General features: G+C 39.0%; 1 protein-coding gene across 1 annotated transcript in view; it reads right to left on the bottom strand.

Moving 5' to 3' along the window:
- The window catches only part of CDH2 (cadherin 2), a 210,401-nt gene that overhangs the window by 168,111 nt on the left and 18,823 nt on the right, over positions 1-23,467 (bottom strand). Inside the window, exon 2 of the mRNA XM_081078176.1 lies at positions 10,951-11,062. Within this exon, the coding sequence (XP_080934302.1) occupies positions 10,951-11,062 (112 nt within the window). The remainder of the gene's footprint in view (positions 1-10,950; positions 11,063-23,467) is intronic.

Genomic DNA, 23,467 nt, shown 5'->3' with positions numbered 1-23,467 from the left:
CTTTGCCAACCAACCAACCAACCAGCACGGCAGTTATATCAGTGGCTAATGGCTAACCTTTAACAGCTGACGGCCAACTAATCACAGCTGACGGCCATCTACTACCCGAGCCAGCACCTTTCCAAGTGAGGCTGAGGGACTGGAAACTGCTCTCCGGGACTCTGTCCCCATACCACCCATTCAATCCATCAAATCCTGTCAACTCTATTTTCATGACATTGTCACAGAACAAAGTTGGGCTCTTATCTCACACCACAAAAAAAAAAAAAAAAAAAAAAAAAATTAACTCAAGATGGGTCAGTGACCTAAACATATGAGCTAAAACCTTAAAAATCTTAGAAGAAAAATAGGAGGTCTATTAGGAAAAATCCAAGGTCTCTATGACCTTGGATTGTGCAATGGATAATTAGCTATGACAGCAAAGCAAAAGCAACAAGAGAAAAAAATAGGTAAAGGATTTCATTGAAGTCAAAAACTTTTGTGCCTAAAAGGGCATCATCAAGAAAGTGAAAAGACAACCTGGAGAATGGGAGAAAATATTTGCAAATCATGTATCTTATAAGGGTCAGTATCCAGATATATAAAGAACTCTTACAACTCAAAAACAAAAAATACAGTTTTAAAATGTGCAAAGGACTTCAATAGACATTTCTCCAAAGAAGATGTACAAATGATACACATGACAAGATATTAAGTAAGCATCATTAGTCATTAGGAAATGCAAATCAAAATCACAAAGAGGTACCACTGCACACCCACTAGCATGTCTAAAATAAAAATAAATGAAGAGTAACAAATTTTGGGAGGATGTAGAGAAATTAGAACCCTTGTACATTACCAGTTGAAATATAAAATGGTTCAGAATTCCGGTCAAGATGGCGCAGTCGGTAAACACTGTGCTTACCTCCTCTCACGACCACATCAAAATTACAATTAATCTACAAAACAACCACCACTGAGAATCGCCTAAAATCTTGCTGAACCAAAACCCTACAACTAAAGACATGCAGAAGAAGCCACCTATGGGGACAGAGTTCCAGAGAGCAGTTTCCAGGCTCTCGGCCTCACGTGGAAAGGTGCTGGCTCGGGTAGTAGATGGTCATCAGCTGTTGCTGGTTGGCCGTCAGCTGTTACCAGTTAGCCAATTAGCCACTGATATAACTGCCACGGCTGTGCTGGTTGGTGGGTTGGTTGACAGGCAGAAAACTGGGCAGTGAATTGCAGCTAGCAAGTGGGGTTAACAAGCATGGATGGTGGATTGTGGATCGTGTGGATCCTACTTCATGTGTTTCGCCTGGCCACCAGCGAGACTGGGGTGCAGGAAAACCCCTTGTTGGGGTACTGGTGGATGTTTGCTTTTGTATCTCCAACCCAGCCACCAGTGAGAATTAAGTGATATGACTCCCCTAATTGTGGCTCCGTGGGTGTTCCTTTTTGGCCTCACCATATCCTGCGTTCTTATGTGGGGAGCGGGACCAGTGTCCCTGCGTGACATCACCTCTAGACTGGTAGCGGGGGAAGAAACTTAGAACGGGCTCGTCCCACCCGAATGTGACCATTAAAAGTCGGGAGGGATATCTCGGCTGCAGAGGTTCCTCCTGGAGGAGCGAGGGGTCCCAGCCTCTCCCCAGTCCAGGGTACCCGTACCAGGGAAAGAAGTCCTCATAATTTCTGGCTTTGAAACCACAGGTATTTGTAACTGAGTGAGATGGAGGGCAGCTGGAGTCCCAGGTGCTCCTCTAAAAGAGACGGCACATGGATTTACCGAGGGAATGACTGGCTCTGACCTCCAGTGCTGGGGCAACACTGGAGAGGCGGCAGAGACATACGAAAGGGAACTAAGTCATCTGGCTTGAGACAGGGGCTAAAGGGGCAGCTTTCTCCTGAACGGAGGATCTGGTGGAGGATATTGTTTCTTTGTTGAGCCCTCCCCCCTCCCAGCGTGCAGATGCCATATCTGAATCTCCATCTAGCTGGCTAATGCTGTTTGTTTACCACTCCCAGGTGATTTGAGACCCCGCCCTGACCAACTTTTGGGCACACCCAAGCTGCTTCCAGTGGCTTTTTCGAACAAACCATCTGCCGTGACTCATGCTGTAGACTTTCCTAGGCTCTCTCAAAGGTTCTTGAAACCCAGACAAGTAGCATCTGGCTTGAGTGTTTCCTGTACCTTTGGTTGAGCAGCCCTAAGCTCGGCACTAGCAGCAGCCAGCCTTGGTTCATGGCTTGCCTCTCAAAGGGTACCAAGCACGTCACGGGAAGTAGCCGTCTTCAGATTTCTTTGTGACTCCTGCAGGGTTGCCCCATGTGGGGAATGTGCTGCAGCTGAATGTGACCTGTAGTGGGACCCCATCAAGGTGGCCCTGGGACTGGTGCCCTCAGTGGCCAGCTTCAAAACGAGTTGGAGCATCAACCAGCGGCCTCCAAGGACGATACACCCAAAGGGCAGACTAAGGAGGCACCATAGCCCTGCTGAGGCAGATTCTATTCTGTAGGGTCAGCCCCTGCACCACAGCTCCTCCACTATAGTCACGGCCAGTCCTCACAACCAATGAGCTCAAGGGTCAGTCCCTCCCACTGATGTGCAACAGCAAACAAGGCTCAACTACAATAGGAGGACACACAAACCACACAAGGGACACACCTGGAGTGAGCAGCCCAAGTGACCCGGAAGACAGCGCCACTGAGCCCACAGCACACCTACTACATAAGGCCACTCTAGTAAGACTGGGAGACACAGCAGCGATACTGAATACATAGAAACAACCCCAGGGAAGTAACCAAAAATGGGGAGACAAACAAACATGTTCCAAATAAAAGAAGAGAACAAAGCTCCAGAAAAAAGATAAATAAATAAATAAATAAATAAATAAATATGTAAATAAATAAATAAATAAATAAATAAATAAATAAATAAAATGGAGACGAGTAATCTACCAGACACAGAGTTCCAAACACTGGTTATAAGGATGCTCAGTGATTTTAGGGAGAACTTCAGCAAAGAGGTAGAAAACATGAAAAAGAACCAGTCACAAATAAATACTATAATTATAGAAAAGAAGAATACATTACAGGAAATCAACAGTAGATTAGATGAAGCAGAGGATTAAATCAGCGATTTAGAACAAAAAGTAGCAGAAACCATCCAATCAGACAGAAAAAAAAAATCCAAAAAATTGAGGAGAGTTTAAGGGGCCTCTGGGGAAACATCAAGCATATCAACATTAGCATTATAGGGGTATCAGCAGGAGAAGATAGAGAACAAGTAATTGCAAACGTATTTGAAGAAATAATGACAGAAAACTTTTCAACCCAGGGGAAGTTATGATATACAATGGCTTGTATAGATATACAAGCCCAGAAAGTGCAGAGAGTCGCAGCAAGATGAATCAAAAGAGGCCCACACCAAGAAACATCATAATTAAAATGACAAAGGTCAAAGACAAAGAGAGAAACCTAAAAACAGCAAGAGAAAAGCAGTTAGTTACCCACAAAGGAATTCCCATAAGACTAGCAGCTGATATCTCAACAGAAACTTTGCAGGCCAGAAGGAACTGGCAGGAAATATTGAAAGCGATGATGACAAGCAAGAACCTACAACCAATATTACCCTAACCAGCAAAACTATCATTTAGAATCAAAGGACAGATAAAGAGCTTCCCAGACAAGAAAAAGCTACGGGAGTTCATCAACACCAAAACAGTATTACAAGGAATCTTAAAGGGACTTCAAAAAAATAAAATAAAATAAAAACTATGAATAATAAAATGGCAATAATTACAAACTTATCAACAATTATTTTCAATGTAAGTGGATTAAATGCTCTAATCAAAAGATAGGGGAGGTGAATGGATAAGTAAACATGACCTTTACATAGGCTGCGTACAAGAGACGCAGTACTTTCCATCACTTCAGATGGAAAGACACACACAGACTAAAAGTAAAGGGATGGAAAAATATACTTCATGAAAATGGAAACAAACAAACCAAAAATCTGGGGTAGCAATACTTATACCAGACAAAATGAACTTTAAAACAAAGGCTATAACAAGAGACAAAGAAGGACCTAGTAATCCCACTTCTGGTATTTATCCGAACAAACCCAAAATGCTACTTCGTGGGGATATGCTCATCCATATATTCACTGAAGTATTGTTTACATATGCCAAGATATGAAGGCAACCTGGGTGTCCCTGAATGGATGAATAGGTAAACAAGAGGTGGTACATATATACAACGGGATATTACTCAGCCATAAAAATGACCAAAATCTTGCCATCTGCAACAACATGGATGGGCCTAGAGGATATTGTGCTGAGAGTAGTTAAGTCAAACAGCAAAAGACAAATGTCATATGACTTGACTTATAAGTGGAATCTAAAAAACAAAATAAACAAACAAATGAAACAGAAACAAACTTATAGATACAAAGAACATTTTTGTGGTTGCCAGATTGTAAGGGGTTGGGGGTGGGTGAAAAGGGGAAGAGATTAAGACGTTCAAATTGGTTGTTACATAGTAGCCATGGGGATGTAGGGTACAGCATAAGGAACATAGTAAAAAAATATTGTAATAACTATGTATGGCATCAGATGGGTACTAGATATATCGAGGTGATAGACGGGAGGGGGTTGGGGGCAGTGTGAAATAGGTGAAGGGATTAAGAAATACAAATTGGTAGTTATAAAACAGTCACAGGGATATAAAGTATAGGGTATATAATCGATAATATGGCCATAATTATGTATAGTGCCAGGTGGGTACTGGTCAGGGGGATCACTTCCTAAATTATATAAATGTCTAACCACTATGCTGTAACCTGAACTAATATAAAATAATACTGAATGTCCACTCTAATTGAAAAACTAAAACGGGGGAAAGATAAAGCAGAATAAGAGGTTCAAAGTTCTAGATACAAAACAAGTCAGTCTTGGGGATGTAATACACCGCATAAGAAATATGGTCAATAATACTGTGATAGCGTGGCACACTGTTAGTTGGTTGCTGGACTCATCATGGTGATCACTTTTTAGCACAGGAAATGCAATCAATAATGTGGTAATAACTCTGTATAGTGCCAGGTGGGTACTGTTCAATAACTATGATGTACACCTGAAAGTAATATAACATTATATGTTAGCTATATTTTAATAAAAATGTTAAAGAACACATGAAAAAAGAAATATAAAATGGTTCAAATGCTGTGGAAAACAATTGGACAATTCTTCAAAAAGTTAAACATAGAATGACTATATAACCCCTCAATTCCACACCCAGGTATATAACCCAAAGAACTGAAAACAGGTACTCAAAAAATACATGTATGCACATGTTCATACCAGCGTTATTCACAATAACCAAAAGGTGGAAACATCCCAAATGAGCATCAGCTAATGAATGGGTAAACAGTCTACAAATTGTAAACAATATATATATATATATATATATATATATATATATACACACACATATACATATACATATATGTATTTAGCTATAAAAAAGGAATGAAGTACTGATACATGTACTATAGTGCAAATGAACCTATAAAACATTAGGCTATGTGAAAGAAGCCAGTCACAAAGCGTTTGTGAGACAGGAGAAGGGAGGATTTGGGTGAAAATGCTTAATAGATAAGGGGTTTTACTTTGAAGTGATGAAAATTATTGGGAACTAGATTGAGGTTGCGAAACATTAAGATGTACTAAATTCTTTTGAATGGTTCACTTTAAAATTGTTAATTTTGGTCCAAGCCACTATCTTCGCTCACCTAGATTGTCACTAGACTCCTATCTGTTCTCCTTGTCTCTTATCCTCTTCGTTTTTATCTCAACAGAAAAACCAGAATGATAGGATTTTGTTGGTCAAATCTTTCCTCTCCAGAAACCCCTCCAATAGCTGCTTACTTTTCTGTAGTCAAAGCCACACAACTGGTTTGTTACTGCTCTAAACTCATGTGACTTTATCACCTATAACTCTGCCCCTTCCTCTCCCCACTCCGGTCATACCAGGCTCCTTCAATATTCCAGACACACTCCTGCCTCAGGGCCCTTGCACTTGCTTTTTGCTCTATTTTAAATATTCTTCTCCCAGATATCTGTAGCTCTTGGACCATCTCCAACATCAGTTCTCACTCAAATGTCTCCTACACAATGACACTTCCCCTGACCATCCCATGTAAATTGCAGAACACACTTTCTCCCTATTTCCCTTCTCTGCTTTATTTTTCTCCATAGCATTTATACCACCTAACACTCCGTAAACTTTACTTATTTATTGAGTTTACTTTCTGCTCCCTACTAGATGCTTACTAGAGAGCTTAAAAAGATAGAGAGAAGGGGGCTCTCACAGATTTTAAGCCGTTCAGGTGTCTGCTTGCTAATGTTTTTATATGTGAACCGACTTATTATCTTTTAGCACAAACCTGGCTTGTAGTTTTTGAGAGAACAGACCTCAGGTACTCAAATTATGAATAACTGCAAAAGGACTTAAAAAAAAATGACAACCTAAACTGGCTTATCTTATTTTGCAGCGTAACATTAAGAAAGCTGAACCTAAAATATATCAAAAGGCATGTAAGAAATTCCAAGTGTTAAATAACGTCTAAATGATTACAATGAAAACAAGAATGAAATTTCTGATTCTTATGTTAATCTTATACATTTAATTGCTGTTTAAAAAAAAAAAAAACTGCCACAAGTATTAAATAAGAGTTCTCCACCCCTGAAAATCTACATGGCTGCATTTCATTTGTAATTCCTTAGAACTGATAGTCATCAATATCCAAGAGAACCATCTCAGTGCTTAGTTGCTTTTTTTCCCCACAATCAATTGGAAATCAGTAAATTGAAAGTGGCTGGCTGACTTTATAAAAAGGATGTTTATAAACCTGCCTTCCAAATGTTTTAAAACATTTACACATTCAATAATCAAAAAAGATTTATTGAAATAAAAAATAAATTAAAACAAAAAATCGTTTCATAACAAATTAATATAAGCCTCAAATACAGCAGAACTGCCTAAAATATACATAGCTTCCCATTTCAGTAACACATGTCGCACAAAAATACTCCCATTATTTAAAAAAGTAGTGCATTTGTATAGTCCTACTAAACGAATAAAAAAGATTTCAGTACTAAAGATTTCAGTATCTAAAGATACCATACAACAACTTCCTCCAAGCATGTTAATGCCAACAAGCTTCCATCAGTAAGTAAACTAATCTAAATCAAATTCCATCTAGTTGAAAATAATCATCATGCATTGCCCCGAGTTGGTGAGTATGAATGGATCACTGAAAATATTCTTGGTAATTGCAGGTTGCTATTTATGTGGACCAGAGTTGGAGAAATTTACTTAGCAAAATGTCTAAGCATGCAGACCACCAATGCAAAACATATGGGAAAATCACTCTTGACATCCACACTAAGAACAGCCTAGATCGTCCGCAATGTCACAGTGTGCTGGTTATTTCATAGTGTCAGATACAATGCTGGTGACAGAATGAAAATTTATGATTGCAGTTATTTTATTTTCAAGTAATGTGCTACCACAAGTGATTTTTCTAGTTCAGTGGAGTGTAAGTTACACATTAAGGACCAAATATTCTTTTCCAAAGCCCAACATTTTTCTGCTTGTAAACAAGTATGCACAAAATACTAATGGCGACAATAATTGAACGATACTTTTTCATTATAGGGGTTTTGACTGCTTTAGAGTCACCAATTCCCAAATATGTCTAGTGACACACAAGTCACGGTGTTAAGTGGGGAATAAAGAAGACCAGCTCTAAGATAAACTTGTCACAAGACACATGGACAGTTAGGCTAGCTCCTGTTACCTCCCACTCTTCCCTGTGTTATATACCATAATGAGCGTTTATCATCACTATCATCGGAACTAAATTAGGAATCAGGAAACCTGGGTTCTAATTCTAGATCTGTAACTAACAATCTAAAGCACTGTATAATCATGGCAAAAGTCTATAATCTATGTGAGCTCCAATTTACTTATATGTAAAATGAGAGGGATGCCAATAAATGTTTAAAATTGATCCTAACTTATAAAGGCAAACAGAAAAATACCACAGGATGAAAAAGGAATTTTTTATTACTCCTGAAGGAAACAGGAAAATGAAAAACATTATAAAATTAAGTGGTTGAGGATATAGAAAAGAACATACTTTTGAGCCTTGTAAAGAAGAGCCCTCCAAAAATGAAAAAGAAAAAATACTGCCATAGTCGACATTCCTTTTGGCCTAGTAATTCTACTTTTGAACACAAATCCCCAAAGAAAATATCCCCAAAGAAAAATCAAAGTTCTCTAAAAAAGAATCTCCATAGCAGCACTATATGTAAGAGAGAAAAATTGGAAACAACCTGTAAGTACAAAAATAGAGGCACAGTTAAACAAAATCTGGTTTTGCTAACAAAATGGAACAAAGGCCTGTATAGCCATTTTTTAAATACTGAACTATTTTCAAAAGAGTGGGAATAGTCAACATGCTATAACACGAAATGTAAAGGTTAATCACAAAACAAAATACATTTGCACGCCTTATGATTTTACCAAAAAAAAAAATCTGATGAAAACCAGAGGAGAAACTGGAACGACAGTTCATTGGGTCCATTTTTTCTATAAAGCCATTGCAATGACAAAGAATAAAAGGAGGATGGGAGAAAGGTATACTCTTTAAACTGTATTCCGGGTTTTACATTCCACGCTTCTTCCATACAGCTTTTCTAATATGACTCATACTGCCTTAAACCTCCATCTAATGCTTAATGTTTTTCAAGCACCTTCACAAAGATTATGTCACTGAACTGTTTGAAAAATAATCAGCATTCGTGGCATCTATAGACCAAAACGTTAAACTCTAGTACAAGGTCTAGTGTACCAGGGACGTATCCTATGAAACCATACCATACATGTTGTTGGACCACTGTCTTCCTCTCCCCAACTGTCACCAATGAGAAATTAAAGAAAGCATCAAGAGTTATCAGTTATAACGTTTATGTAACTCTTGACTCTAAAGTCAACCTTAATATGATAGAAATTGCCATGAGGCAAATGCCTTGGAGACTGCTACCTATTTCTCATGTACAATTACATCTTTCCTTAAACACTAAAAGTCACAGAACCATGGCAAAAGTGACCACTCTGGCTGGCCCAGCATTAGTATATATAAAGTGAATGGACTTACTGTAGTCCACAGAATTCATGAACATAATTATGGCATGGTATTTGGGTTCATTATATACACTAAAAACTCTGCCACAACAAATAAAAATCTAGAATTCTTCTAAGTAATGATTCTCCGAAAGAAATATAACAAGTGACAACACTTTTGTGAAAAGGAATGCTGATGTTTCACAAAAACCTGAGTAAGATTTCTTCCTTCAAAAAAAAATTTTGTCTACAAATCAATAGTTTGAACTTTAAGTTTCAAGCTTTAAAATGCTGGTGTCCTCTAACATAGTCTATGAATGACAAAGAAAAAAAAAACTACTGGAGTATTATGAGAGAAACAGGTTTTTACTTTTTTTCAAGTCTAAAAAATAAAAATGGTAATAACTGAGCATACCTTACAGATCACATAAGTCCTAGGATACCACATAATAATTCACAGATTTAAAGAAAATAACACATGGGCAGAACTCCAAGACTTACATTAAGTTTTTAAAAATCTACACTGTCATTTGAATTAAACCTCTATTCTGTCAACCATTACCCACTAGATGAGATAGCAATTCAGTGTTGAGACAGATTGATTTAAAATTTACTATTAAAATACCACATAATGAGACAGGGACAGGAAGATGTCTTTAAAAAAAAAATCAGCTTCAGAAAGATCACATAGGTAGAAGCAAATCACAATTAGAATAGAAATAAAAATAAAATGATAACCTGCACCAAAGAACCTTAGTAGCTAAGAGGCGATTTACACTTCAAAGTCCTATCTATGGTATTCTTAAGCATTGTACTACTGAGGTTTCTCAGTGCTGCAGAGACACTTCAATTAAGGCTCTGTGGTGGAGCCCTGTGTAAATTAATTAGCCGAGGTTGCACAGATCTTTCTAAAAGCAGCTCTTTCAAACAACCTCAGAGCTATGCACAATTTGTGGGGAATTATAATTTAAATACAACTTACTAATCAATTCTTCTTGCTTTCACATTTCAATGACATTTTGTGTAATGATAAGTAAGTCCACGAAAATACTACTAACCAGAATTTTATTTGATTTCAATTAGAGGTAAAGAAGGGGGCTTTCAATTTTGCTTTTGATACTCAAGTTTTAGTTCCGATTTTATCTAGACTTACTGGCAAGAGTCTTCCTACGATGACTATAATGAACTTGATCCATATGGAAATAGGAGATGAGTCTATATTTGAAATTCACATATGCTACAACCAAATTAGCTATCTAGTAATTTCTATAAACAATGTCATAACAAAAATACGGATTTCATGCTCCTGCCTTGAAACGTTACCTACTAAATCTGTTCATTATAGTTTAGCTAAAGATTCAAGTTTGACGTTTTTTATCAAAGATAATATTATAGTAATTTCTTTAATTCAAAATACTAAGTGGATTTTTGTTGTAAATAATTTTTAAAAGCATCAAAGCAGATATTGATATTTGATAGTCTTCAAACTAAGTAAAATGTATGCAGAAAAATTGTAAAAAATAGTTGTGTTATGGTTTCCCCTGTAAATTAAAAATGAAAGAAATCTGAAGTTTTCAAGAGATCAGGAGCCTTCCAATACTGTGTATAAGAGACTCCTGAGTTCTTCTGTAATCATAAACTAAGGTGCCTATAGTCTCATTATAGTGATTGTGAAAAATTCATACTTGTTATACAGTACAGTTGATTTAGAGACTTTTTAATGGCTAATTTGTTTTAAGAGCAGAGACACTGTATGTACATATATATCTTTTGAGATAGTACCATTGAGAAGAGGCTGTCCTTCATGTACATCCTGGGATAAGACTGCACTGTAAACATCTTCAGGAAATCCAGTCTTGCATAATGCGATTCCACCAGAAGCCTCTACAGATGCCTGCAACACAAGAAAAAAAAAAAAAAATGTGTGCAATGATTGCTACCTCCTTCAACCGAGAAACATTCCACTTGGTTTAAAGCCTCCTTTTTTCTTCAACTATCATGTACAAACAACCTCTTTGTTTTCAAATGGTTACAATTAGAATGTAGGGCAAAGGGTTAATCTTTTTGATAACTGGAGTAGAAGAAACAAATCCCACTTGTCTCGTCCAGTAAAACCTAAATAATACACATTCTAGGTTCTTCTAAGGACTGAACATTTCCATTAAAATCGTCATTGTAACTGAAGAACTAGCAAGTGGACCTGGAAGTGGGGACAGCCAAGTAGTTTGTAGCTCCATGAATTACCTTCACTAACTTAACTTTTCCAGAAAAAAGTATACATTTTAGTATGTAGAGTTTTATATTCTCATCTAATTCTGACTATGAAGTTTGTTTCAATACATACCCTGTTAATTAAAAAATGAAACTGCAATATACTTACTGCAAGAAAGTATTTTATACCAAGTAAAACCAATCAATCCAAAGTGTGTGTGTGTGTATCAGATATATACATACACATATGTATATATGTATGTATGTCTATGTGTGGGTGTATACATATATACATACATACATACATATATTTACATATATACATACATATACACAGACATACATATATAATTTGAAGGACAGGGGTTTGTTAAAAATATAAATAAAGATTAATTCAATTATTTTTTTCTATAATTAAAACCTAGAAAGTAACTTCCTCTCGCCCTCTCCCTCTCTATCATCACATATACAGTTAACTACCTAGTGTGCTTAAAACTCAGTCATCCCAAGTACCATCCACCTATCCCTGAAGTTAGTCTCACTACTTCTTCCAGCCCTATTGACATGATAGATAGCAACACTAGGGCTCAGTAGAACGCATGCAGCATTTGCATTAATTATGGGAAACTTTACCCTGCACTGGTGGGGATCCGAAACAGGAGGAGGAAGAGTGGACAGAGGCTGCGGGAGGGAGGGATTTCCGCAGCTGCTGGGCCAGCATTAGGAGCAGTCTGCACTGGTGAAGAGAATCAGAAATTGCCAAGGAGAAAGGGAAGCCCCAGAAATAGAGAAACCTCAGAGCAGTCATCTGAATGCAGCGATCCAGTGCAAGCTTCACAATGAATGATGCCTGTGAAGTTTTGCAAATACTCAAGTTGCAAAAATCCAGACTACTGATCCAGTATTCTAATCGAATTCTCATCTAATGTTCAGTTCTTCTCATATTTAAGAAAATAAAGGAAAAAAAGGTAAATCTGAACTTTGTTAAATAGCACAGAGTATTACATCTCAAAAAAGTTATGAGGAGCAACAGTGCGATATTAGTTCAGACCCATCAAATGAGCAATGTTTTAAGTCTGCTACTTGCAAGCAAGGATTCTGGGTATCAAGCCGAGGACACAGAGCCACCAACCCCCTTACACAGGTGTTAGTGGAAGCTGGTACAGTCACCCTGGGGTGCAATTTGGAAAGTTCTAGTAAAGATGAATGTGGACATATCCTCCATAGTGGGTGTATTCCTAGGGAAAGTTTCCCATGGGTCTCCAGTCGACACTGCAGCATGGCTGTAACAGCAGGGCCTGGAGACTACCAAAACACCCATCAGTATGAGAATGGACTAATAAATTTTCACATAGCCAAAAAAGGAACATTCAACAGCATTAAAATAGAAGATTTGGAACTACATCTATCCACAGGGTTACATCTCAAAACAAACAAGAAGTCAGCTTCTTTAACTTCCATGTAAGATTGAAAGAGAAATTTAATCACAAATCAACCTAAGGTTGACGATTATTGTTGGTAAATTCAAAAATCTGTGTACGCAATATTCCAAATTCAGACTGGAGACAAAACACATTGCCCTATGAATCTTGCCAGAAAATAAAAAAGCATGATTGATGACTCAATTTTTATGTATAAAGTTTAAATCCAAAAATAATGCAATGTCTCTGAATATACAAATGTATATGGTAGTGATAAAACACCAAATTTAGGATAGTGGCTATCCCAGAGAAGGCAACATAGGGAAGGCATCAGGAAGGACTGATTATACAGGCAGTTTTGATTTTATTTGTAGTAATTCCTTTCTTTCAACAAGAGTCTAAAGCAAACACAGTAAAATGTAAAGATGTACGTAGGCACATGGGTGCAAATTCTATTATTCCCTATATGTTTTGTATGCTCTATCTATTTCATAATAAAAAAGAGAAAATATTAGGGACTAACTGAGAAGTAAGAAGTTGGGCTTCTAACACCTCCCAATTTCGGGACACCGGGCAATATTTAGACACTTGCCAGCTGTGCATATCCGGGCACTTATCCTGGTGATGGCACCAGGGAAGCACTCAATAAGTGAAAGCTATTGCTCTTAGCAAACCAAAACAAATAAAGGGACCTCACCAGTTCACCTTATAAAATGGACCAAGGTGTCTTAAGTCTGTATTCACTGATGGGTCAGGGATCTGCCTCTTCACCTCCAGTCCAAGTTTCTACAGAGGGAGGCAGTGGCAAGGTTCCGACCCAGTAGGGTAACTAGGAACAGAGCTTGCAGGGGCAGCCAGCCTGAGGCAAACAACGGGGGGCACAGTGTAGCAATCAGTCGGGTTCCAAGCTGGGCATTTGGGTTAGGTACACATCCACTGATCAAAGAACTCGAAAGACTATCGGAAAACTGGGGTCTTTTCTTTTTTTCCCCACTTAAAATAAAAATAGAAAAAACTATTTAAATCGAGATATAATTGCCATATCCTACATCGTTATTTTAGTTGCGATATAACTGGCATGTAACATTATATAATATTATATTAGTGTCAGGTGTCAACATTATGATCCGATATTTGTATATATTGTGAAATGACGATCATGATAAGTCTAGTTAATATCCGTCACCATACCTAGTAATCTTTTAACTCCACTACTAGTGTCTTATTTTCCAGTAGATCTGCCATAAGGTAGGGGAGTAAACAGCAACATACTCCTCATCCAAACCCACAGGAATGGAATTTCAAGGCCACATCACGTACATCAGGAAAACTGTGAACGTTCATTTCCGAGTATCTGTCTCCACCTTATTTCAGAAAAGGGAATTTCTGTCGTCAACATGCTACCTTTTACTCAACCTCTCTGCCTATTTTCCTCATCTAGGAATGAGCACCTATCTGCATAGGGCGGCTGTGAGAATTCCTGAAACCAGGTTTGTAAAGCACATCTCTAACAAATACTGGCTACCAAGATTTAATGCCCATGGGAATCAGGTATTACTTTAGGAGATTTTCATATATGCTGTAAACGATGAACCTTTCCTGAATTCTTCCTCCCTATGACAAAATGGATCCACAGAATAACATGCTGTTATTAATCCATAATGTTTTCTTTAAAATAGGCTCCATGCAACTATTAAAACATATATTTTCCCTATTAATTATTAATTTCCCCTCTTAATGTTCAGTCCCAAAATAACAAAATTAACATGTGGGGAAAAAAACAAAAACCAGAAGAACTTGAATGAATACCATCTCCAAAGTGGAGACACTGAAAATTTACTTCCTGCCAAGCACTCTGCTGGCGCATCACTATCTCATTTAATGCTCACAGTCACCCTCCAAGGCGGGGCTGGTCCGAGCTCTGAGATACAGAGCTGGTGACATGATCCTCCTAGGGAAGCCATCTCCATTTGTGAGGCCTCTGGTGACAACAGCTTTTCAGGCATTGAAAGTTCTCTAGTCTAACCCATAGCTACTGCTTGAATGTTGTCCAATAGTGCCTCTCAATCCAGCATGGATACGGCCATCAGAGGACATCTGGACACATTTTTGGTTGTCGAAAGTGGGAGTAGGGTGCTACTGGCTTCTAGTGGCAAGAGGCCAGGGATGTTCCCAACCAATGCACAAGCTAGCGCCCACACACAGAATTATCTAGCTCAAAATGTCAACAGGGTCAAGGGTGAGATACCCTGTTGATCACAACCCATGAAAAGGGGGTGTCCACCTTTCCTTTAACACCTCCAGCAGGGGGAAGTTCACTATCTATTTAAACAGCTCACTAAACTCTTACTGGAACATCCTCCTTTTCAGAAAAACAAAACCCAGCACCTGTGGTTTCCCCCAACATTAACTGGTGACTCTACCAGGCCTAAGATGAGGCTCTGGAAGTTCAAATATGAGGAAGAACCCCCCCCTCAAAGAGTTCTCTGTGGTGCATGGCTGAGGTTGTGAATCACATGCATTTTCCCAATATGTGAACAATGCAGGGGTCAGTAAGCATTTTCTGTAAAAGGGGAAGACAGTAAATGTATGAGGCTTTGAGGGCACAGAATCTATTTATTGTAGCCGAGACAAGGCAACAACCAATGTGTCTTTCGATAGATGAATGGATAAAGAAGATGTGGTACATATACATAATGGAATACTACTCTGCTGTAAGAAAAGATGAAATACTGCCATTTGGGACAACATGGATGGATCTTGAGATTATCACGCTAAGCAAAACAAGTCAGACAGAAAAAGTCAAGAACCGTATGATTTCACTGATATGTGGAATATAAAACTGAAAGCAACAAAGGAACAAGGCAAACAAATAAAGAAACAACACTCATAGACACAGACACTAGTTTAGTGGTTACCAGAGGGTAAGCGGGGGTGGGGTGGGGGCATGGTAGATGAGGGTAAAAGGGATCAAATACATGGTGATGGAAGGAGAACTGACTCTGGGTGATGAACACACCATGTGATACACAGATGATGTATTACAGAATTGTACACTTGAAACTTACTTAATTTTACTAACCATTGTCACCCCGATAAATTTTAACTTAAAAAAAAAGAATTTCTGTTGAAACTATTCAACTCATTTGATGTAGTTCAAAGGCAGTCGTAGACAATTGTAAATGAATGAACATGGTGCTTGCTGTTCATTCTAATAAAACTTTATGAATACTTAAATTTGAATTTCATTTAATTTTCAAGTGTCAAAAAATATTCTTTTGATTTTTTTAAAAGCATTTAAGCATTTAAAAATATGAAAAAACACTCCTGGTCATACAAAAATGGGCATCAGGACTATAGTTTGCAGATCTCTAGAACAGTGTATTAAGTTTTATAAAGCACTGCTATCTCACTTAATTCTCACAGATCCTTAAGTGGGGTGAAATTATCCACATTTTACAAATGAGCGAATAAACAGGTTCTCACTTAGACGGGAATACCCAAAACCGCACATCCTGAAGAGGAGGAGGCAAGATTCTAACCCTATTGTCTTTCCAAGCAAGTACAATAAATAATTACAATTCTTTTAAGAAACATGTACTAAGTGTCCATTTGCCACTGGAAATAGAACAAGACAAGGCCCCTGCCCTTCAGAAGTTCAAGGCTTAATGTGGGAGCAAAATAAAGAGGTGACTGCAATAGAAAGTGGAGACTGGGAGGTAGAGGTATGTGCAGGGCATGAGGAGAGCCCAGAGCAGGGATCTGGGGGCCTCCCAAGCAGAGCCCAGGAGTAGCCAGGCCCGGGTGGGGGGGAGGTGGGGAGGTGGCAGAAAGCCATCCCAGGCTGTCACTGCCTGAGCTAGAACAAGGCGGCAAGAAACAGCATACTGCCTGGGGAATTACAATGAGTTCAGTGTCACTGGAGTCCAAGAAGCAAGGCAGGGAGTCAAAAGTTGAGGCAAGAGAGTTAACGGGGTTAGATCATAGATGGTTGGGGGCTTGAGGTTATCCTGTTGGCTTGCGGGAGCCAGGCACGGATTTCAAGCACAGGCAGATTGTTTGACAGAGGATTCTGGTGCTTCGTGGGAAATGTGTGTGTGGTGGAGGGTGGGGGGGACAAGTGACAGCTAGGAGACAAGTTAGGACACAGACTTGAAGCAGGCAGGGGCTGCAGGAATGAAAAAGGGGCAGCCTGTATCAATAATGCAGGCAGTTAAAAGTGATAGGGCTCAGTGAGGATGAGGATTCCAAGCAGGAGGATGGAGGGAGGAAAGGATGCCTTCCCCTTATTTCCAGCTGAGTGACTGTGGACATAGGTGGCACACACTAAGAAAGATAATCACAAAATTAAAACATCAGGAACAAAGTGCTAAAGAAGCAGAAAGAATGGGATGATACATCTGCCCGTAGAAATCAAAGACTCCATAGCTGAAGTGACATTTAGGCTCTGTCTTTAAAGATGATTAAAACTTTGCCAGGAGAAAGAGGAGGAAGTCGAAAAGGGCATTCATCTCAGGCCAGAGGTACAACATGGACAAAGGTCCTGTTGATTCGTATTGAGCTTCCAGTCAACCCAAACAACCCCGATCTTTTTTTTTTACCGGGCAACTGTTAAGTCATAGCTTCCAGTGTCTTTGCTACTGATTTGGGGCCCCAAGGGGCAGCACATTTACATTTAACCCTACAAGATTTGATATCAATAAATTCATAACTCTATCTAGATTTAGAAATTCCGCCTGACTTTCTGTATCAAGAGAGTCTAATGAGACACACCAATATCTTCATAAAGATTCTACTGAGATACCAAAGACAGGGCATGACACAGGCCCGGACACCACCCTCTACACGGACTCCGGAACCAAAAGCCAAGCTCTTTGAGGGGCAGTCCGTGGAGTGGTTTGGAGCCCAGATTTTCAACATGTCAGACCACCTGGGTTTGAATCCCACCCTATCACTTACTATCTGTGAGACCGCAGAGAAGTCATAGTTCCACCACCTGCACCGAATATAATAATGTATACTATAATAATGTATAATAATGTATAATAAGGACAACACCCACTCTTAGGGCGGGTCTGAGGATTAAACGAGATCATAGGTGTAAAGTACGGATGAGTGTCTGGCACATGGTGATTCAATGTGTTAGTTACGAGTAATAGTAGTATTAATACTATTATGACAACAATGAACACAACTTGTATGTCTGCCGTGCAGCCCATTAGTTCCCAAACTTGCTCAGCATAGCAAGTAATCTGGAACTTTTGTCTCAAATACGTATTCCTAGATCCCAACCCAAGACTCACTAAAACAGAATCTCCAGACATGTGGTGGGTAAATCACTAGATTTAACAGGCCGCCACACATCCAGCCCACAGCTCCATCTCCGAAACCTTTCTGAACTCCAGATTTGACACACTTACCCTTTGCTCTAGGCTTCAGGTCTAATAACTCAGCAACCACACAAAGAAATAAAGAAACCATTATCGTTTCTGCTTGTCACAATTCCATGGTATTCTCGTTATTGTGTACACCTGAAAATTGAAATCACAATCCATCCTTTCATCATTGCTGGTTGGAGAATTAGGCCCCAGGTCAGCATGGGGCTATTCTTTTGTTTGAAAACCACTATTTCTTGATTTGCTTTGTTTTTAATTGGGACATTATTCCATGCCAAGGCCTTTGGTAATTCTCCTCCTCTTCACAGTTCTGCGAAGATTATAAGCAGTCAGCAAGTGCTCTCAGCCCGTCAGGATAAAATTCATGCTGGCCAGAGGATCGGAACTCATTTAGTGCCGCTCTGCGCTCTCGCACAATCAGCTCACCTATCTTGAGTTTCAATTTCCTCTTACAAGTATTTGCTCTACTCTTCTCAGGCTAAAGATCGACCTTCTTGTCTAAAAAGGACAGAAGTGTAATAGGAGTTGAGGAGTTCTGCTTGCCTGTTAGTATTAGTCTATCTGTTCCAGTTCTGAACTTACAGCGACATCGCTTTTTGTTCTCCTTAAAATTTTTCCATAGTCTCAATACTGGGCGCGCTAAGGCCCTGAGCCCACTATTCTTTTAGGTTCCCGTTATCATGATTCTTTTATAGTCATCCCTGGTCATTGGTTCTGCTTTCCAATTTCCTGTAAGTCGCTCCTATCTCCAGACTCTTAAATACGACACGGAAGCCACAATGGACTGACTCCTCAATCTCTGTGCCTCTCCATCTTCTTCCTAATCAAGATCATTTATGATTACAGGGTAAAAATGTCATATCTGAAATCAGCCCAAACCTAATGGAATTTCTTCTTTCTGAAGAAGGCTACCTAACGAAAGCCTAGGCTCTGCTGGTTATCGAAAACTCTTAATCAATTGCATGTTCTCCTTGAAGCATCGATCTCTTTTTTTTTTCCCTTCCAGATATTCTATGGTCAGAATCTAGTAACAAAGTACTGTGAGGTAGGTTATCAAATACAGTCAACAGAGCTGAAAACCTCCTTTTCCTTTATGTTTGTTCACCTTATTCTATGTGGAAATTAAGGCAGTAATGTGTTGTCGCAGCTCTGGAGCAAACCTGTTTAGGTTTAAATCATGTCTCCACTCCCTACTACCTGTGTAACCTGGACAAGCTATATAACTTCAGCAGCACCTCAGCTTCTTCCTCTAGAATAATAAATAATAATAATAATAATAGCATCAGTTTCATAGGATTGCTGTGAAGCATATAAAGGGCTAAAAAATAATGCCTGATTCACCACAAGACAAGGGTTGGCTATTATCATGATATTGTTGTTTTCGTTGTGGAGACTTTTCTCTCTGCTATGTGAGTACCTGAGTCAGGAGGAATACTGAAAAGAAATCAAGGTGACGAAAGAGTAAAAAAATTACTCACAAACATGTACAAAGGAAAATAAGTGGAATTCCTTTCATAATACGTGATTTATGGGGTGGGGTGGGTAATCGTGGTAAAGGAATGGGGACAACCATGATAATACTTATATTATGTGGTTGTCTTCCAAATGACATAAGCAAATATAAACAATGAAGACATTTTAAAGCGCTTAGTAGGTGACATGGCAATAATGAAACTGTTCAGACCAACTCCGCATGACTAAGTTTTGGAATTTTTTTTAAATCCAATTTACAACCATACAATTTGCCAGATTCTCTACATTCCTCAGAATTCCATCCATGATGTTGGAGGCTGTTAAGAAGATTATTCAAGAGCTGCTGCCACTCTTTAAAGATTTTTTTCTGTGTCAGTTATGCCATTGATGACACTTTGAATTTCCTATCTGTGGAAACATGCTTGAGGTGTGCAGAAGTTTAACCCTGGACTTAAAAGTTCCAGAAATGTCTCAGGCAATTCCAGTAGAGAGAGCCAGTCCTGATTTAGATTGATTTTGTCCCATCACCTCATTACATTCACCATAGATTGCAACATGCTTACGTGTAATGTTCAAACTGTACTCAAATGGTATAGTACTTTAGCATGAGACTGTGCTAATAATTATCTTGGGAATTCATTTAACTAAATACACTGAATATAAGAGAATGCGAATATTTCTTGAGTGCTTACTGTGTACCAGGAACTGTGATGCAATGCTTTTCATGAGTTATATCTCAACAATCCTCACAACAACTCTATGAGGTAGGTACTACCATGTTTCCCCGAAAATAAGACCTACCCAGAAAATAAGCCCCAGATAAGATTGTCAGCCAGACAGACGCATTAGTACGTTATGACAATGTTCCAGAAGAAGATGACATCTCTGTATTTGAATAAATGTAGATTGATGTACATGAAAAAATAAGACAACCCCTGAAAAGACGCCCTAATGCATCTTTTGGAGCAAAAAATAATATAAGACCCGGTCTTGTTTTCAGGGAAATACGGTATAAGACCAGGTCTTATTTTCAGGGAAACACAGTAGTGTTAGTGCTATTTTGTGGACAACGAAGCAAATGGAAACAAAATGACCCTAGGTCATGTAGATAGCCAACTTAGAGATGGTATTCAAACCAGCACTGAATGTCTTTGGGGACCACTCCTCACTGCTCTATCACCAAAAAAAACAAAAAACAAAAAAACAACAACAAACAACAACAACAACAATAAAAACATCCAGATGCACTACCATATACCTAACAGGCTAAGGAGTAGACACTGTCCTATGTAATTTAAGACCAAGGGATAAATTTACTGGCTGCTACTGTGAATTTTTTCTAGAATATGATTCTCACATACAATATGTGATACGACATATGTTAATAAAATAATTTCAATGCTTTGGTTCACTATGCAAAAGAATTTGAGAGAAGATCGGGTCAAACGTTTATAAACATCTTCTTGTTGTTTTGTTTTGTTTTTAAATTGGGGAATAGTGTGTTTCTCCAAGTCGTTGTCCTTCAATGTAGTTGTGGAGGGCGCAGCTCAGCTCCAAGTCCAGTTGCCGTTTTCAATCTTTAGTTGCAGGGGGCACAGCCCACCATCCCATGCAGGAAGTGAACCGGCAACCTTGATGTTGAGAGCTCGCGTTCTAACCAACTGAGCCATCCGGCTGCCCCTCCAGAAGCTCAGCGGCAGCTCATTGTCTTCAATGTAGTTGTGGAGGGTGCAGCTCACTGGCCCATGTGGGAATCCAACCAGCAACCCTGTTGTTGAGAGCTCGCGCTCTAACCAACTGAGCCATCCGGCTGCACCAACATCTATTTATTTAAGTCACCCAAATCAAAGCCCCCTACCACCACCCCAAACTCTTCTAAAAAGTACACATAGAAAATTATCAGTAAATATCTATCATGGCAACTATATTAATTTTCAGGTGATATTGATGAGGGAATAATTACAGCCTGTGACAGACTCAAATTTGCTAAGGTCGACTCCCTTGTATTTATACACAATTAGGCCCGTTTCACAAAACCTGAAGCATGGTTTCACTTCTTAAAAATGGTTACAGACCTTTATAGGCCCCATAATTCTGTTTTAACTTGAATAGCTGGCCATAGTGATGATACATCTAATTCTGAGTCTTTGATAAGATAAACCCAACCCAATTATACCATTATTCTTGTGGTAAAATAACATTCACAGCACAGCTTTCAGAGATGTGCTGCAGTGAAAAGAGGGCACTGTCAATAACATCAGAGTTCAAAGCCATTCCTGAACTTGTTCTCAAAACAGCATCCTGTCCAGTCGAGTTCTAATAGGCTAAAAAATAGAGAAGTAAACCTACAAGCCCTGCATGCTAACTCAGAGATTACAGAGCTAATATCATCAGTTCCAGTTTCAACTCAGGGGTTGAAAACTAACAGTTTTTCTACCCATGGCTATCATGCATGAGTGGTTTAAGTGTAGTATTTGGACAGTTACACTGTCACCAGTAGAAGAGGAATGCTTCTTCCCCTCCTAAAGCTTCTTTCCATGTGGAAGGAACACTGCTAACTCCAATACTCCCACCTCTTTCCACTGCGCCAAGCGGTCATAGCCTGAATAGCAGTTGTCAAAATGTGGTTGGGGACACCTAAAGGTCCCCAAAAATCCTTCCAGAAGATCTGAAAAGGTAAAACTATTTTCATAATATAATGTTATTTGCCTTTTCAGTCTCATTCTCTCACAAATGTAAGGTGGAATTTTCCAGAGGCCACGTGATGCGTGATACCTAAACATTGTAAATGCTGAAGCTGATACAGGACACCAACTTGCCTTCAATTAAGCCAATTAAGTTAAGGACATTTAAAAAAATATATAAAAGCACAATGCTACTCTTCCCACTAATTTCATTTTTTGTTTTGGAAAATACAGCTATTATTTATAAAAATTGGTATTTGTGTTACATATGTAATTGTCTCAATATTTTTAAATGAATTAAATAAATATATAATTTCCTCCGTTTAATTGCTAATATGCTAACACTGATAGATATTACCCACATTATAAAAGCTCACTGGGGCACTCAATAATTTTTAAGAGAATAAAAGGGTCCTTACACCAAGAAGTTTGTGGATTGCTGCCCTAGAGAGAAGAGGGATAGACTGAACTTAATCTGAAGACTGAATTAGAAAGAGCAATCTGGGCAGCTGGTGCCCAGCTCTGTCCCTTACCGCTCCCTTCTGGGAGTCACCGGCCCACTGAAAACAAGCGTGGTGATTTCATTTTCCATGCTGGAGTTTATAGATTCCCTGCAGTATTTGCGGTGAAGCGGTAGGAGTCCATCACTGCCTGCAACTGAGTGAAAATGTCTGTGGAATTCTGGGGCTCCATATTAGCAATAGACATGCCCACAGATAGAAGCCACGCCCTCCAGCCCAGCCCTTACCAGAACCTTTGTGATAATTGTCCTTTCTGGCTTATATTTCACTTGGTTCAGAAATTGGCTCAGGGAGGAGAGGTGCTATTTATTGGGTCCCTTAGGCTGTGGTATTTTGGTGTACACTCTGGGGACCTTGCGAAATAAAAAAAGGAGTCCAATGCTGAAGGAGGTACTGGGTCTTCTGGCAGGGTAGAAAGGGTGCTTTACTCCAGCCCTGCACGTTCTTTAACTTGGGTTTTCAGTCTTGACTATGCAGTGTGGCTGGTTTTTATAGTTGGGCGGGTGGCTTTTAACATCAAGAGGCTTTAATTCCTAAATCACAGAATAGTTTGATCTCAATGTGTGACCACAACTTATGGTGTTTATTCTCAA

The sequence above is a fragment of the Rhinolophus hipposideros genome (assembly GCF_964194185.1).
Source record: "Rhinolophus hipposideros genome assembly, chromosome: 17".
NCBI lineage: Eukaryota > Metazoa > Chordata > Mammalia > Chiroptera > Rhinolophidae > Rhinolophus > Rhinolophus hipposideros.
Note: the sequence above shows the minus strand (reverse complement) of the source record. Positions and strands in the feature narration are given on the sequence as shown.